Source organism: Ammospiza nelsoni, chromosome 1 (genome assembly GCF_027579445.1).
Source record: "Ammospiza nelsoni isolate bAmmNel1 chromosome 1, bAmmNel1.pri, whole genome shotgun sequence".
In the NCBI taxonomy this organism is placed as follows: Eukaryota; Metazoa; Chordata; class Aves; order Passeriformes; family Passerellidae; genus Ammospiza; species Ammospiza nelsoni.
Genome location: NC_080633.1, coordinates 104,653,916 through 104,672,032, shown reverse-complemented (window position 1 = coordinate 104,672,032; position 18,117 = coordinate 104,653,916). Strand labels below are relative to the sequence as shown.

The 18,117-nt window shown below is 40.4% G+C and overlaps 1 protein-coding gene across 2 annotated transcripts in view; it reads right to left on the bottom strand.

The window, feature by feature from the left end:
• The window catches only part of DLGAP1 (DLG associated protein 1), a 142,845-nt gene that overhangs the window by 97,751 nt on the left and 26,977 nt on the right, over nucleotides 1-18,117 (bottom strand). For both annotated transcript variants that reach the window (XM_059476252.1, XM_059476259.1), the window contains exon 3: nucleotides 1,996-2,173. In XM_059476252.1, the coding sequence (XP_059332235.1) occupies nucleotides 1,996-2,173 (178 nt within the window). The remainder of the gene's footprint in view (nucleotides 1-1,995; nucleotides 2,174-18,117) is intronic.

Below are 18,117 nucleotides of genomic sequence, written 5' to 3'. Positions count from 1 at the left end.
GGTGAGGGGGAAAAATAATGTATAAAAAAGGGAGACAGAGGTGTTGGCAAAGATTCAGCAGAGTTTGGGCTCTTGGCTCTTCTGAAACTGGTGGGAAGCCTGGAGGCCTCATAGCAGTGTCTGTTTTATGTGACCAAGAGCCCACGGCAGAGGTTGAATGTTTGGCCATTGTGATCATTACATGTAAAACAAAATTCACACTTTCATTGTGTGGTGAGGAAAAAACAAGAAGGGTCAGCTTAACCCCTGTACATTATCAATGCAACCCACAGGCAATCACACTGACAAAACCTGAGTGCCCGGAAAGCTGCAGGGTAACAAACACAGGAAGGGGAGGTTGGTAAGGGAACCAGCTTTGCTGCTGGGAAAAAATGTCTGTAGAACTAAATTTCTGGCTGAGAGCAGATGCAAAGGAATCCTTAGACCCTTTGTGCAGCAGACACTAGGTGGTGACAAAGACTTGTGCTCATGGTGGTTAAAGAGCATTCAAAAACTTCCTACAGGTCTTAAGAATCTGGAAACCATTTACCTTGGCTTAATTATTAATGGATGCTCATGTTTCTAAACTGAGCATTGAGCCCTGAGCTTGGCATTAAAGCCCAATAATTATCACTGTATGAAACATGCAGATGGAAACCATCACTTGAGGATTTTGTTAGTTTTCAAGCATGTACAAGAACAAGTTAGCAGGAGAAGATATGACTATGTTAGGAAGGTGAAAAAACCCCCGATAGAAATTCTCTTCCACATTAATGTTACCAAGAAAAATTTTTTGTGGAGTCTTTGTATATATAACTGAAAAATCTCAGAGAGCAAAAAATATTTTTTTCAAAGAAAAATATTTTAAAAAGCACGGAAGAGTAGTAGGTAGTACAACAAAAAGAATAATCTTACTCTAGCAGAGCATACCCAATCCTCAAGCAAATATCTCTGAATTAATGCATTTTAAACTAAAATACTTGTTCACCTTGGCAAATGATAACCACTCCTTGGCCGACAGCTTTGTGTGTTAAGTGTGCAGCTAAACAAGTAACCTGACCTAATGTTCATGTAGTTGCCTCTGAGACATGAATTTCTGTGCTGTTTCTTCCCAGATACATCTTGACTCTCCTTTTAGAGCATCAGCCCATGCACTATGCAAATACACAGGTAAATACTCGGAAGTGTCTAAATATAGTAGACTGCAGAAAGGGAACTACAGCTCCATATTGAATAGCAGATGTGTTTGTTATGGCCATAGCTGAAGTCCTGGTGTCACTGATGTTGCACACTTTTTTTGACATGGCGATGACTTGGTATGCCAGTCATCCTCCAGGATCAGTATCTGGCACCACAAATCCTGCCTGCTGCACTTCTGGACTAGTGTAAGGAAGTTCTTTCATCCAAGTGATTTACCCAAATGATCCACTTAAGCTAGCAAGCCAAAAATCATACCAAGGAACTAGAGGATGTAGCAGATGAACTACTGGCCCTCTGCCCTGTGGTGTGCTGGCCCTTTTGCACTTCTTTCAGATCTGCCCCCTATGAACTCAGCTGTACAAGCGTGTTGAATGCAAGGACAGACTATTTTATAACATTAAAACACAAAAACTGAATCTGTCACAGTGAACTTAATTTTTCTTCTTGTTTAGGAGCATGAAGATCTCTTACAGGATTTCAGGGCAAAAATACAGACAGATCTTTTCACTTAATACATATCCTGTAATATTCCTACTATTTAGGTGAAAAATTTGGAGGTACACAAAGTAAAGAATGCATAAAATAAAATCTCTATTAAAATTGTGGAATACAACTATTAACAGCCTAATTTTAAATTAGCACCTCAGTCAGCATACAAACTTTTTTTTGAGGTATTAAAAAATTTTTGATTGGCAGTACTAAGCACAAGATCCTTAAGAACCCTGTTCAATGATAGTGCTGGTGAGCCAAATCCAGTTTCTCTTATTGGAAGGAGTGTCCAGTGTGACAGTGGCTCTCCAGGTGCAGGTCACCCACCTGGCTGATGGTGCTCATGGCTCTCATGTAGCTCTCGTTGCGGGAGCGGAACTTGGGGGAGGTCAGCAGCCCTGCGGGGTCCAGGCTGTCCAGGCTCCTGTTGATGGAGACTTCGCTCACTGCCCTCAGGTAACTGTGGCTCCGAATCTGGAGCTTTGGAGAGTGTTCACTGGATATCCTGGGAGTTTTGGGTGGGGAAAAAAGAAAAAGAAGGGAAGAAAAAAGAGATTCCATCAAATCCAAGTGACCTCACCAGGAGTGACAATAACCAGATGTTTTTCACTGGAACAGCATGACTTGAACAAGTCATGACACAGTTCTTGTATATTTATAAAATAAAGGCAATGTCAGTACTTTTATTTGGATTTTGCCACCCTTCTATTTGGTGGTAGGAAGAGAAAAGGATGGAAAGGATTTCCTTTTCATTTTCCGTAAACCACATCTAAGCATAATGGCAAAATCACATTCATTTTCTTTACTGACAGCAGAACAGAAAAATTTTACACTGTACTGACAATGTACAGTGTAAAAATACAGCTCCAGCACCCCCCCCCCCCAAGTGGGACTTTTGAAGTGACAACACTGAAGTGACTTCACAAACTGATTTTAAAAGAGTAAGAGAAGCCACAGAGATGAGCAGCAGAGAAAGCCCTGTGGCCTTACCAGAGATGAATGCAACAACCATCAAAACCTGCTGGGGAGGCGTGTAAAGAAAGAACAGGCCTGATACTTCGATCAGCTGGATGATTCTAAATTTATTAAATTAACATCCACATCTCAAAATGTTGCTGGTGATGTGATCTGACATGTTCTCAAGTATGCACTCATGAAACAGGACTGTTTCTCATGGGGCTTTCAAGGGTGTATGGGCCAACAGGGCAGACAGATCATATAAACCATGCAAAACACACTCATATTATGTCTTAACTTGGGAAATCACTCCAACAGCATAGGCCACCTGATAAGGTTTGATATGCTTTAAATTTTATTTTAGACTTGGCTTAAGACACAACATGCCACAACACAAAATGCATGCTAAGGAAGTAGCTTTACATAACTATGTCAAATTAGAAGTTTAAAGGTCACAGTTGTATTTCTGAAGTGATACCTTTGCCTAGTTTTTCAATACAAGTGACAGGTGAGATGTACAAGAAATCAAAACCAAACAAAAAACCCTCCCCCTGAGTTCCCCAGGGAATTTGTGCTTCTGCTATTTTCTTGTCCTATGTGCTAAGAGTCAGCTAGAACAATCCTCCACCTGTGAGATGCTTTATCCTCTGAATGTACTGGCTAAGTGATGTCTTCCCAACCTGAGGCATTCTACAAAGATGTGAGTCCCAAAAAGTGAGTGGAATACACTTGTATGAAATACAATTAATTTGGGGGATATGTCTTTTGAAAGAACTCATCAATTAATAAAGTATCAAAAGGGTGAGGCGTCAATGTATTTTTTGAGTTTTAAATATTCTTCATGTATCACAAAGCAAACTAAGTAAAATATTAACTAAATTTTCCATTTTAGAATGTAAATCTCATAGAGATGTTCACAGGTATATAAAAGAAAAATCTGTAACCTAATTACAGGCTTAATCTTTGTCTCCTAGTCTTTAGAAATACATGCACAGCTGACCTGAAAGAAGAGAATCCATTTTATGTCTAATTCCTGAAGCATTTGCAGATATTTTGTATTCAAGTATCTAATGATGGTAATTAGTATCAGCAATTTCCCAGTGGCATGCACAATTCTGGTAATTGTCAATGCATTTTGGGAGGACAATTCCATTGTGTAATCACTCACCTAAGTAGTTCAGAAACTGGGTCTAATTCTGAATCATCCAATACTGTAATAAAACCTAAGCCATCTCTACAATACCATATTCTCTGGCTGCTAATTACTTCCTAATAAAAATACATAAACTTCTGCTAATTACCCGATATTCCTGTCACAGGATGAAGAGAAAGCCTTTGCTTGCCATTTTCACTGTGCATACAGTATAATACAACAGCCATTTCCATGCTCTTTGACTCCTTATACCACTTGATTCCACATGACAAAACCTCTTTAGACATCAGAGTAAGTGGTGCTCCAAACAACTCAAAAAAAGGCAGAAAAAGTGGTGAAAAGTCAACTGTTACTAATGGTTACGTTTGTTTACTGCATTTTGGTAACTAACACTAACCATGTAACTCTTGGAATAAAAATTATTGCCTGTTATTGAATTAAAAAAAAATGAATTAATAATTCAGGAGACATAATTTTTCTGATGCATGTGAGCTACTTCACCATGCTGCAGATTTGCAAACTGATCAGCGTTGCCTGAAATGCATTTCCTAGATTGGTTCAAAACGTATTTTATGATTATGATGTGAACAGTTTGCTGCCAATATGTGACATGCAAAATTCAAATCAGGTTGATTAGCTGCCAGTTAGTCAAATACGTCACCTGGGGCTTGTTGCTGCCCACTGATTAGCTGAGTTTGCAAGAAGACTGCAGCACATCACAAGATTCAGTGCACAGATATTGCCAGACAGAAATCTGCAGTTGCTGAGGCACATGCCCTTTAAAGAGTGGAACCAATAAAGCAAGTATCCATAGCACAAAGATTTTGCTGTGGCAGCCCGAGTAAAGATCATGTAAGATACTTATGGAAGTGGCATGGAAAGCCACCACAAAGAGTATAGAAATGAATTTTCTGTGTGCATTAGTGTTGCATAGTATTTTCGCAACTCTGTTTAAAACAAAGGAATTCCTCCTAAAAGTAGATGTTCCCCTTTTTTTTTCAGATGTGGGTCCTCAGCACAGCTGCCTTTTTTTTATTTCTGTTTTTGTTTCTCACCATGCAACTGGCTAGTTTGACACAAATCCAGAACTGTATTTTACAGGGGGCTACTTATCTCAATCCGTGAACACTTCCCTCTCCTGTATAGACCAGAGGAGGTAATTGGCTACTGTTGAAGGAGGTGGCTCCTTGCTTACTGATTGCTACAATCTCTGTTTCATTAGATGTAGTGGTGGGGGAAAAAAAGAGTATAAAAGGGATTTAAACCTAGAGAAAGAAATATTGAAAGCTTGCATTTATAATGATTACTGCTGCTTTTATAGCTGTGTAATAAATCGTCACTATGTCCTACAGTAAAGTTTAATGAACAGCTGAAATGCCACTGGAAATTTTGATAATATGCCACTTAGGAATAAATCTGACTATGTATGATGTGCAAGATCTGAATGTATAATTAATTTTCTTGGAGTTACTATTACCAGTAATGTGTAAATGAAAATACCTTTTTCTTCCTTGAGGGTTCAAGTCCATCTCTTATTTATCCTGCATTACCTACATTTCTCTTTTTGCCATTGTAATTTCTACAATAAGTACAACATGCCAAGGACTGAGACTTTGGGGCAGCTCTTTGGCCAGTACAAAATGGTCTTTTGGCTCCACTCACTGCACTGGATGTATTAATTGGCAGAAGTGGGTTGTGAATTATTTAGGTTCTTAAACAAGCTCCTCAAGCATGTTCCATCATTTCTGTGCTGCACCCACAAGTGGCCAGTTCCTCACACTGGCTGCACCATGTTTTTTCCCCACACTGCTGCCCTTGCCCCAGGCCTCACCCCAGAGGATGGGAGCACAGCCACAACAGCATCACACTGATATCACACAGGATGGGAGGCACAGTACTACTGGATCTGCTTCCCAAAAACCACAGCAAGAGGCACCAGGAGGAGATATGAGGGCTCTGAGTTGCCGCTGCTCTGCAGATTGCCATTTTGGGTTTCCTGAGGGGATTTGCAAGAGAAGGAACCAGCCCTGGAGCTGAAGTGGGTGGAAATGGAGCCTGCCGAGTCCCAGCAGATAAATAAATACTCCCCTGGGTAGAGGAAGGCAAGTGCCTCTGATCCACACTGTGCATCACAGAAGATCAAGGTACCCCAGCAATGAGGCCAAAATGATACAGAAATTCCATGAGAAGCTCTGGGAGGAGGAGAATGCTCATTTCATGTTCTAGTGAAGCATCTGAACCAGAAGATCATGTAGGTGTATAAAGGAAACCTTTGCATACTGCACTGAGATTTCTGCTCTGTACATTTCAAACACACTGAAGCCTATTCTCCTGTTTTCATTCAAATAGAGAAAAGAAAGTATTTAAAACACACACATCTAATCACCCTACCAGTGTTGCAACATGCATGGTAAGAAACACTTTTAACTCACTGTTACAGATGTGTTTGTATTTACACAATATTAGCATGATTTGCATGACTTAATCCAGATGAAAACACATTCTGGTCCCTCATTGATTATTTACAGAGTAAGGAGTTGGTTGGTGTAGGCATTTGTGAGAGCAGCTAGACTCAGTTGCTTTGCTCTGGAGGCCACAGGGAAGCTGGAGAGGGACCCTTCATCAGGAATTGTAGTGAAAGGACAAGGAGTAAAAGCTACAAACTGAACAAAGGAAAAATTAGATATTGGGAAGAAATTATTTATTGCGAGGATGGTTAGACATCGGAACAGGTTGCCCAGGGAGGTTGTGAATGCCCCAACCCTGGCAGTCTTCAAAACCAATTTGGGTAAGGCCTTGAACAACCTGGTGTAGTGGGAGGTGTCCGTGCCACTAGAGGTGTCCCAGTGGGGGAGGGGGCTAGATGATCTTTAAGGTCCATTCCAAGCCCTTGACACTCTATGATTCTGTGATTCTATATCAAATGGTTCAAAATGCAGTGTTAGCAATTAACCATGAAATAACTTTGAATATATTCTTGGAAGAGTTCCTATGCCTTGAAAATGTTTTTCAAATGACAGAGAGAAGACAGACAACAGGGATTTACATAAGCAGACAATTTTAGTTTCAAATATTTCCTTTTAATTTAGGAATGCACAATGCACTCTGTCATATACGTGCTCGTTATGAAAAGCACTTTCACTTATCACATTTCATTTCTGAATGAAGAAAGGGAAAACCAAGCCTGGTGATGACTTCTATTTTTTCCCCTTAGGCCAGACACAATATAATAAAATGTAGTCCTGAGACTGTATTGTCTTCTCCAAGTTCAGCAGTCAGAATCATAGCACAAAGTACAGTGTTGTACCAGATGGGTATCGTGTTCTGCCAACAGAAAATGACAAAGCAGAGTAAAGTAAAAGTCCAGGAATGTGTCCCAAATGCTTCTGTAAGCCAGCAGTGCTAAAATTTGCCTTCAAACAAAGAAGAAGACCTCAAAAAATACACCACATGCAACATGAAACCAAGAAAAAAATAAATCTCAAAGCCACCACTACTGTTAAGTGTCCCAGCTCTCCATTTTGCTGCATACAGCTGACAGCTTGGTTCCATGGGGATAAATTATCCTCTCCTGAATGCCCCATCCCTGGTGTGGCTGGTGGGCACATCCAACATACATTTCTCTGCTTATTTTTATTTGCATTTCAGTGTTGCTAGAAGATAGAATAATTCAGTGCAGCCTGACACAAGGTGAACACTGAAGGACAGAGAGGAAGATTTAGAGAACAATTTACTGATGTGCATCTGTCTGATCCTGGTCATGACACGGGTCAACTAGGCTGGGGTAATTTTTCTGTGTTGGTATCCATGTTCTGCTGCTTTTTGGTGCGGTGAACAGGGGACTGTCATGTCACCGATGGAGACAAGGGCAGCACATAAACAGTTCTTAGCATTTGCCCTCCCCACTCCAGATTTTTCTGGGTTTGAAGCTCTCCTTTTGCTTTCTTGTTTATAAACAAATGAACCCCTTCATGGGGAGTTCTTGCCTTGAAGCTAAAAACAAAAATCCCAATAAAACCTCTCTTTAAGTTCAGACCCTGCTAAAGGGTCAAGTGTGAGAAAGAAAATTCTAAATCTTGGAGATATTCAGAAAAAGCTTATCTTCTGAAGAGCAAAACAATGCCATCAACAGAAAAATGGCATTTCTTCCTTTGCTTCTACTACCAGACCAGAAATTGTCCTTGCTGCTTGGACCAGGCAACACATACCACAAAACTGCATGGACATGCCTGAGACATAGAGTTTTACCCAGGCTGAGTAGAGGCAGAAATTACAGTATGGTGTATTTGTCTCTGTCTGATTTTTCAGATTCTCTTGGGAAATAGAAGAAAGCACTTAAAAAGGAAAAAAAAAAAAAAAAACAACAAACCAATCCAAAAGCCCCCAGAGTTTGGTGTTATGCATCTCCATCTCCAGCTGCTGTGCAGTTTTTGAGCGAGCACATGGTGTCCTGTCTGTTTGTTTGTTTGAGGGCAGCAGGAACTGGATCAACGTTTTATGGTAGAAAATGTTTCTAAAAAGCCCAGTCCCTTTTAAAACCCTCCATGTCTGACTACTGCCAGCTTCAGAATCAATCATGGGACCACTCTGTGATTTTGTTACAATCCTGCTTTCCTCTCAAAGGACACAGAAGCTTTGGTGTTCTTTTTCTCTTTTTGGGATGTGGAGGTATTGAGTTTGTATGAATTTATTTAATGAGCAATCTTTAGTTATTAAAATATTAGCAAACAAAGATGACTATTGAATAAAAATTCATGTATACATTAAAACAAATCTTCCATTTTATCTCAAAGATCTTTTCAGGTATTTTGTACAATCAAAAAATACCACAGGCTAATGTATATAAGGAACATTTCCCTTGTCTTTGACATACTGTATTTTCTCCTTGCTTTCTAGACATAGTGAAAGAATAGAGCACAGCACGAAAGTGGCACATATGCAACTGAATTGGCAAGAAAAGCAGATGGAAGATGATGAAGACAGACATTATACAATTCTCTTTAATCAGAAATCTGGTCTGCATGCTGGTTCTGATTGCCATGTGCGTGTGTGTGCGTGGGAATGTTGTGAGCACTTTTCCATCCCAGAGAGTGAAAAAAGATTCTGAAAGGTAGAAATAGTTCCACCCAGATGAACCAGCTCAATCCAGTGATGCCAGGGTAAGCTGCTTCTGTGCAAAACTATTTTTTATTTACACTAGAAAACAAATCCACCATATCTTGTCACCAGAAGTAGGGTAAGATGTAACACTGTCAAGAGCAGACAGTTTAAGAATACTTCTCTCAGAAGACCCTTTGAGGAAAGCTGTAGGCCTTAATGTCCCCCACTGCCAATCTTACTGGGTATATGTCCAAAGGGGTTTTTGGAGGTCCTTGCAGGAGGCAATTTGATCTAGGTCTGAGTCTAGACCAAATGCATGACAAAAGCTCTTGCCTTTTTCAGCTCAACTCTCTTTAGAATGGGCACTAGTGAGAAATATATTTACCCAAGCTGAAAAAGATCTTGCCTTGCTTCAGATATAAAGGACTGAACATAGACTGCCTGAGGGCCTGAGCAGGTCAGCCATACTCACAGCCTTGCCTGGAGCCCTTTGGACCTTGCTGGGGTGAGAATGAAGCTCCAACACTGCTTTGATAAACTCTTTGCCAGCACTAAAGTTATACCCTCCTTACTGCAGAAGCCACTCCTTCAGTTCTCCTCATCAAGGCCGGGCTTATCTATCTGATTCCACATCACTTTCCATTCTTGGTTACTTCAGTGCCACCTCTCCTCACTAATGAAATTTAAAAGTCATCTTCAGTCTGCTCAGATAAATTCTTCTTTTAGGAATTTGAGCATTCCCCCTTGTCCTATCACTATGTGCCCTGGTACAAAGTTCCTCTCCATCTCTCTTGTAGCCTCCCTTTAGGTACTGAAGGCCTACAGAATATAAAGAAGATATTCCCTGTTGCAGTCCTCATAAAACCACTGTCTCCACAAGCTCAGACCTCACCTGCTTAGCTAAATGTTCAGGTCTCCCCCATTCACATGTTAAGAGTTTGATTAATTCTGCCAGTGGAAACACCAAAGAGTTACAGCTCTCTGCCAAACCACAAGGGGAAAGCAGCTACTTTTCAGGAATGTCACCTGGCTGTGTGCTGAGCTGGCAGCACAACCAGCTCTGCCTGCTTAGCACCAGGATTCATGCAGGAGCTCTGGCTTGCTCCTGGGAGTGGGAGGATGAAGCTCCAGCTCACTAAAAAGCATCTTCTGGGCAGACTTCCTGTAACTGAGAGGCCCTCCTGTGCTACTCCATGTTACAATATTGGGCAGTATTTATCTACAAATAATTTTTTTTCTAGGTAAATAGTAAGAAAGTATTTACTCTGTTGAATGTCACTGCAGTATTTATTTAAAGAGCTAATTTTTTCTGAAAACTTGCAATGCATTTTGAGCTTTCAGTGTCTTCAATTCCACAGGTCCTCCTGGCCTTGAAACCAGGCAGTGATCACCCACACACTGCATGGCCATGTGCCTGCAAGCCCTGTCATGTATCTGTATTTGAGTCACCTCCTTCAGAAAGATATTCTCAAACATCCAGATTAGATCTGCATAAACAGCTCCCAGTGAGATTAGGGAAATATCTTAGTTTTGCAAGTCAACAACATTACTCCAAAACCTTCACATACATAAACAGCCACCTGCATTTTCCAAAAAAATGTGCTTTACATATGCAGCAATTTTTCACTTCCTATTCAGTATTCTGCCATTTCAAAACTTTTGGCCACCTAGTAAAGAGAAACAAAAAAAAGCAAAAGCAGCAGATTCAATATCATCTGTACAGATGTGCAACACAAGCCAAGCTACTAGAGAAACTGAAAAGCAAGCACATTTTAAAGCAATGAGGAGAGCAGGCTAGTAGCTCTGCCAGGGAGAAGGGAATAATCCTAATTCCAACTCAGCTAAGGGGGTGAGCTCACCTTCTTACTTCTCTGAGTAACAGCCCTTTGTCCACATGAAAAGTTGAGGCAGCAAGATTCAACACAAGGCAAAGCATGCTACCCACCAAATGCTGTGAGTTTAATATGTACTGGTGGTGACCGTGGATTTTCTCTCCTATTCCCTCCTGATCGAGTCATTTTGAAAGATCATGTGTGCCCTCTTACTAAGTGGCTACTTCAGTATTCTCCATTTCAGCTGTTTAGTGTTTGAAGAACACCAAGCAGTTTAAAATACCTGAAGAGAAGCTTGCATTTTCTTCTTTTATAAGCAAATGCTTCTTGCTTGGTACATTTTGTTTCCCTGCAGACACCTGGAAGATGGTGACTTGAAATAGGATCCAGCTACTCCTGAGGCACAGGGGTTGGGGGTGTGATGAGACAGAGCAATGAGCTCCTGGAAAACCCTACAGCATTTTCTCGAGGTTTGTCTGGATAAGTACAGGTTGGAGCTCAGATGTGACTTGCAGCTGTCTCTTCCTGATAAAAAAAAAAGCAAAGATTTTTGGGGAAACTGACTAAGATAAAACCCTGCAATTTCTCCTGTCATACAAAAGAAGCTAGGAATAGTAACTTTTAACCCATGTTTTTATTTAAAGTAATGTCTGGATTGCAAGTAAGAGAAGAAAATGATGGTATGCAGTAGGGTTTCTGGAAAATTCTTCACTGATAATTTGGGCAGCAGTTTGCTGCTCTGGGGGATTTTCGCTTTTCTCACTGAGCTTACAAAGCAAAAGCAATACCCCAGGAGGAGGGACAATTTCTCTCCATGTAACTTTATGAGAGCTATTCCTCAGAGGAGAAGAAGAAGCAATCACTTTCCCTTCAGATGCTTTTACATCAAAAGAAATTCCTCAAAACAAGCCCAGCTAATTCCAAACCCCCAGTTATCCACATATATTTTAATCTTATCTCTTTCTATTACAAAGTCTTTCCAGTTTTGTTCTGTAGTAATTAAAAAATGACCTGTTTGCTGTACTGAGATACAACATGAGGTGACAACCTGTTATTTTATATATATATATATATACAGTGGTCTGGGCAAATTGTGCCAGTGCTCTTATAAACATGGCCAAAGCACTCAATATCTCAAGGTCAAAGTCTGAAGTCAATATCCATTATAAAAATCTTCTGATGAATGGAAGTTTATTGAAAAAATGTGAAATAATGCTTAACACACATTTCACATTTTAGACTTTTTTGCCTCCTTATAAAAAAACCCAACATATACTTTCTGTGTTATAGGCTGTTGTTGAGCCAAACTTGTACAGAATAAACCCCGATAAATAGAACTAATTTAATTTTTGAGCATGAGAGAACCAAAGAAAAAAATTACTTAAGAAATCTTCATAATAATGCAAAATCCTGCTTGGCACTGAAGGGGATCTTTTTTTTTTTTTTTGTTGCAGTTCTTTAAAATAGGTATTTTTTTATTCCCCTGAACCAGAAATACTCTGAAATCTTTATTTGGGTCTGTTAGTAAAGAAACAGACAACCAGTTGTCATGTCATTCATCACACTGTCAGTGTCAAGCACAATGATTCAGATGGAGGCAATGAGAATGTAAAAAGTAATTCCAAAGAGTGGATGCCCTTCAGGGCTGTGGAACTCCAGAAGGGTTGTGCAGCTCATTTTAAAGGAAGGAAGCCTCAACTCCTGAGGGATTCAGATAGCTTCTTGACCTGTAACAGTAGGCATTCTTAAGTATTTACAAATATTTTTTTTAATTTTATTTCCATACTTGGAATGAAAATATTTGGTTTGCTGAATTGGGTACACTACTCTTTTCCAATGGAAAAAAAAAAAAGCGCAAATGTCTGTGCTTGCATCAAAGGGGATAAAGCCAGTTCCTTACTGATTTCTAGTGTTCTCTGTATCCCATCTAAACCACAAAACAAACAAACACTTGGTGAAGGAGTTAAGAGAACAACCCCTCTTCTTTTCATAATATAACATAATAGAACATAATATACATGGTGAAGCTGCAGATGGCCTTTGGTCCTGCTCAGAAGATGAAAATACTTGGATATCTATGCTTTTGATTAAAACACCATTATAGAAAAAGCCCCCAACACAACAACAAAAAAAAAAAAAAACAGCCTCCAAAAACTCCTCTAAATTTTTCTGGATAAATATCATCTGCTGACATTTAAAACTACAGGCAATTGATGGTTGTTCATGGGTTCAGATTTCAGTGTGGACTGAAATTTGCTGTGTGACCTGGAGGAGAAGTCATATAAACCCCTTAGTCTCAGAAAATATACTGCATGTGTTAGTACTTCCCTACAGCACCTCTGTGGCTGTAGGTGGCTTTGTGATGATGAACTAAAGTCAGCAAACATAACTGAGCTTCTTTGATGGAAATGAATTGCAGCACCAAATTTTTATTGTATTACTGGAAGCTAAGGTCACAGAACAACTGAAATAGCCCCAGAGACTGATATATTGAACAACTTCAGCGTCAGAGACTGATATTGTATATAAAGCAGAATACCTGGTTAATCAACACTGAAGAATGTTTGGAGTGATGGTCAAAAGATGCTTGAGAATTAGTTTATTTTCTTTTTTATTTTTATTTTAAACCATTATAGACTATGGATGGTGATTGATATGGATATGATATCATTTCAAGTCAATGGTTTTTCTGAGGTACGACACAACTGCTTGAAAAGCTCTCCAGCCTAATAAAGCTTCAGTAACCTATTCAGTAACCTAAAAGTTTAATACCTAAAATGTCAATTTAAAGTAAATTGTAATGAAACCTGTATTACTTCCTAAAGCCTCACAACTCTTATGAGGAGAGACAGAATTTTGCACTGAACTTACATAATTTAATTTTGTTACATGAGTAAGTACCCTCTCCCTCAGATGACCTATTCCTCAAATGGCTGTTGTATATCCAGCAGGTATTTTTACTGCTCTGTCACCTTGATTTGGAAAACAACAACATTATGATAACATGAATCCATTTCATATTGTCAGGATCACTAGGGCAGAGATCTGTGTGATGATGTTTGAACGTCATCAAAATATGATATTCAAAATCATACTTTTGATGCATGTCTTCGTGTGCAGGTGGGATGGGACCTTCGAAAGGCTGCTCAGTGTCCCGGGACTCTGGTTTCTCTTGTGATGTGTCAGGTAAGGGCCAATTTGTCAACACATTGAATTCTGTCCCTCCAACTAAACATATATCTGGGGCTTGAAGCTAAGCAAAATTAGGTTGAGCATTTCAACTCTGCAGCAGCTTTATATTTTGTGGAATTATCCAGGAAGAGATGGGTCGGTTGTTAATGACATGAGCACACCTGAGCTGCCTGCTGTTGTTCTGGGCATGCACTGACACATCCAAGGAGATGGAAGAAGTGCTGGTCTCCCGCTTACTGTCTAAACACAGTGTTGCATCAAGCTAAGCTGCTTCAAATTCATCACTTTTTCAATTTAGTATACATCAGAGATTGGCTGTGATAAATCATCGTGTTGGACCACAGAAATGCAACAGAACTGGGTCAACCTTTTTTACCTGACTGCTACTGGGAATAATATAATAAAATGTACAGAAGGGATTGGAAAAGCTTGAAAACACTGTAGAGGTGACCTTGAAAAACTGAAAGTCTGGTCAAATAACACAGTCATGGATGTGTACACAGAGGCACCATGGATTACCCAGCAGGAGGGGAGCTGGAGGATGCTAGCCTGAAAAAATAAGTTCACAGCAGCTAAACTAAGGGAATAATTCCCTGAGATGTTAATAGAGCTCCATTTACTGTCACTGGAGCCAGCCAGCCACTAGAGGGAGGAATGATCTAGAGCTGCCAATGACTGCTATTTATTATGCTTCTGCAATTCGTTATGTTTTTCTTAAAGCTCATCTCATGAGGCTTGCAAAACCTTTCCAGTTAAAGAAGAAAAATATCGAGCTTTCACAGTTGAAAAGAAAGCACAAAAACACACAGTTCAAGGGCTCAAGAAACAGAAAAAGAATCTGCATGTCTCCTTAGGAATATAGTCTGATTTTCATAGCTTGAATGAATTGTCGACCTGATTTTCAATTAATTAGGATTCATAGGGCAACTTAATTTCATAGCATTCAGCATATCATTGACAAAAATTGTAGGATTGAAAGATTTTTTATGTGCCTTTTGTGATTCAAAGTATTTTTCTTGGTGACTGGAAAGGGCAGGTCAGTACTGGGGTGAAAAAGGTATTTTCCTTCTGTACAGAAACCAGCAACTTGCTAAAAATGTAACTTCCATATTCTTTAGGAATAAAGCTATTTGAAAGTAGAAACCAAAGAAAAGCCCAACACAATAACGCACTCTCAGTGGCTGCATTGCTAATCTTGTGCCTTTCACTCCAGATTACTATGCTAAACATCCATTTATAGCAGGAAGGAAGCAATTTGGATGTGTGAAGCAGGGTTTTGTGTGTAGAGCTATTCACTATTCACTGATAAGAAGATATTCAGCAACAGGAAAATGCTAAGTAAAATTAAAAAGTTGCTTTTATCTGAAAAGAAAGTAGTTAATGAGATAGGCAATTGCTAGATGTTTAGCAGGTCAAATCTTAAGAGTTTTGCTAGAGGGCTGTCAATGGAAAAGTCTGAGTCACATTTTTTCCTCAATTTAGACAAATTCTGCTAAGTTAGCAGGCCCAGTTCTGTCTTTCCGAAGAGGAAAAAGCCAAGCTTAAACTAAGCAGAAAAAGCTTTTTCATGAAAAGAGTGCGGAAAGCTAATGGACAATCTAGTTTTGAGTACACTAAGAGTTTGGGATGTAAGTAGAAAACCACTCCTACCCTAGCCCTTTGGGTTTTACTGTGCCTGCCTCTTGTTAGATAATTAGGCTGTCATCAGTGTAGAACCATTGGTGCTTCTGTCTACCCTCTTCAAAGAAGGGAAGTCAGGAGACAATATGTCAGAGACAAATCTTTCCCACAGCCTTCCAAATGGTTTTTCCTCAGAAAATTCACAGGTTTTCCAGGAATAGTCGTGCACAGAACATACAGTGGGAACCCTCTCCACTCAACCAGACTGTGATTTTCAGTGTGTGATGTGCTTGCTTTTCTTGCAGCACACACCATGGCAGCTCAGGCTCTGAAAAGTACTAAAATATCTTTTCCTAGCTTTAAAGGCCTTCCCTATGGAAAAAAAAAAAGAAAAGAAAAAGAAAAAAGGCATTTTAAGATTCCCTTCTGCTATAGTGTGAAGTGTAACAAATACAAAGAAAATTTATAGAGAAGTGAGTGGGAAGCTGTGTGTTAGTGTGTGTGGGCAGGTCATGGAGGGAAAAGGAGATGTACAGGCAGCTGAAGGGCAGCATGCCCCCTGTGAGAGTACCCAAGCCACCTCTAGGACATGTCAGCAGTGGCTGTGGGCTGCATGGTGGTAAGAGATGGGAGGTCTGTCAAGTCAGGAAAAGATCAGACCTATGAAGTTCAACAGACACAGCAAAAAGCAACATTACTTATTGTCACTGCTGGGAGTAGCTTGCTCCCCTCTGGGCTTTCTCATGGCAAAGGGTGTGTACACAGAGGCACCATGGATTACCCAGCAGGCGGGGAGCTGGAGGATGCTAGCCTGAAAACATAAGTTCACAGCAGCTAAACTAAGGGAATAATTCCTCAAGATGTGCAGCAGGTGGAAGGAGAGAAGGGAAGCACAGCTGAGGAGGAACTACAAGAACTGACCCTTTTACTCCTTGGTGGGGTCTTGCCAGCAGTTTTCCCTCTGGCAGGGAAGCATGAGGATGATTTCAGTCCTTCTCCCCACGCTGTGCCTCAGGCTTCACACAGTATGGTGGGGCTCTTCCCAGACATCTCAGTGAGCCCTAGGAAATGCTGCCACAAGCCTCTCTACAGGAGCACAAAACAAACAGGAGCCAAGAGCAAGGGGACAATGACCAACATTGACTGCCTACCATCTCTCCAGCCTCATTAGCAGGTTCTGCAATTGTTGCACTCACTGTGCTGAATCAATCCTCGTGACAACCCCACATACAGGAGGGGAGTGCCATCACCCCCTTTTGCCCAGAGCTGGAGGCACACGGATGGCTGTGCCTGGAAAGGGGCCAGGCAGGGAACAGCAGCAGCAGTGGGATGTCCTTGGCCCTGCTCCCGAGGGCACAGCCTCCCGCCATGGAGGCACAGCATGCCGTGTGGGGACCACACGCTCCCACCTCTCTGCTCCCTCTGGCACAGAAAGGGGCACGACACCTGAGAGCCTTGCAATTTCTGTCCTTCATTTTAATTGCTCAGCTGATCCGCCCCTTCCCGAGGGGAACAATTCAAGCTCTCGTTCCAGGTGCACCCCTCCGGCTCCTTTTTGACCTGAGAAACACCATGCAGCAAAATCATACCTTAGAGTGCTCCTGAACTGTAATTAACCTTAGTGTATCATTTTTGTGGAAGAGAAAGCAGTTAAATTTGTCTGAATTCAAAAGGACTTGGAAGAAGAGTGGCAAGATAATGTTTTTTTAACAAGCAGCTTGATTAATTCATGGCAGAAGTTACCATCCCATTGTGTTGGGTAGGAGGGAGACATTTAAAGCCTCTTATCAACTTTGTCCAGGGGAGAAAAAATCCTCCATAGATCAGATTTTAAATGCTACACTTGAGACTTGTAAACAACCCACTGCAGAATCCAGCATTGAGGACCCAGATCCCAATTGCATAGAATTCCCATGGGCTGTCAGAGAGAGTCAACAAGCATTTTAATGTGACTTATTCCTATAAAGTCTCATGCCTTGGGGAGAAAAACTAGTGTTTATTTCATGAATGGTGCATAGCTCCCCATGGAGCACGAAGCCATCCCAATGGATATCTCAGGCCTTTACTGGGGGCAGTGGGTAGCCCCAGGAGAAGGGCAAGAGATTTACATTCATCTCAGATCTAACCTGGATCACATCTAACCTTCCCACACTGGCTGGCTGCAGTGCTGCCCATCATAGAAGCATCAAGGGAGTAACTATGATATATAGGACAGCACAATAGAAACTGTAGGATTCAAGCCAGAAGTAAACTTTTACCTCTGTCTGGCTACTAAACAAGATTAATTTTACTTTTCATGTCTGGAAATAGAAATATTATGACAAGGCTTTAGATTTTTAAAAAAATTGATGGTTGAAAATGTTGCAAAAGGGCTTGCAAATAAATCTCAAAAAATTTAATTCAGAGTTCTAAGTTTTACTTTACAAGTCAATTTTATTTCATCCTCTTCTTTAAACATACTCCTTAAAAGTAAAGAATCTTCCTCTATGTATTATTTACTATTCTCTATTTTGTACCTGGTTTACTTACATAAAATAAAATACATAATCTGGGAACATATTCAAAAGAAGAAGAATCTCTACAACATCAGCATCA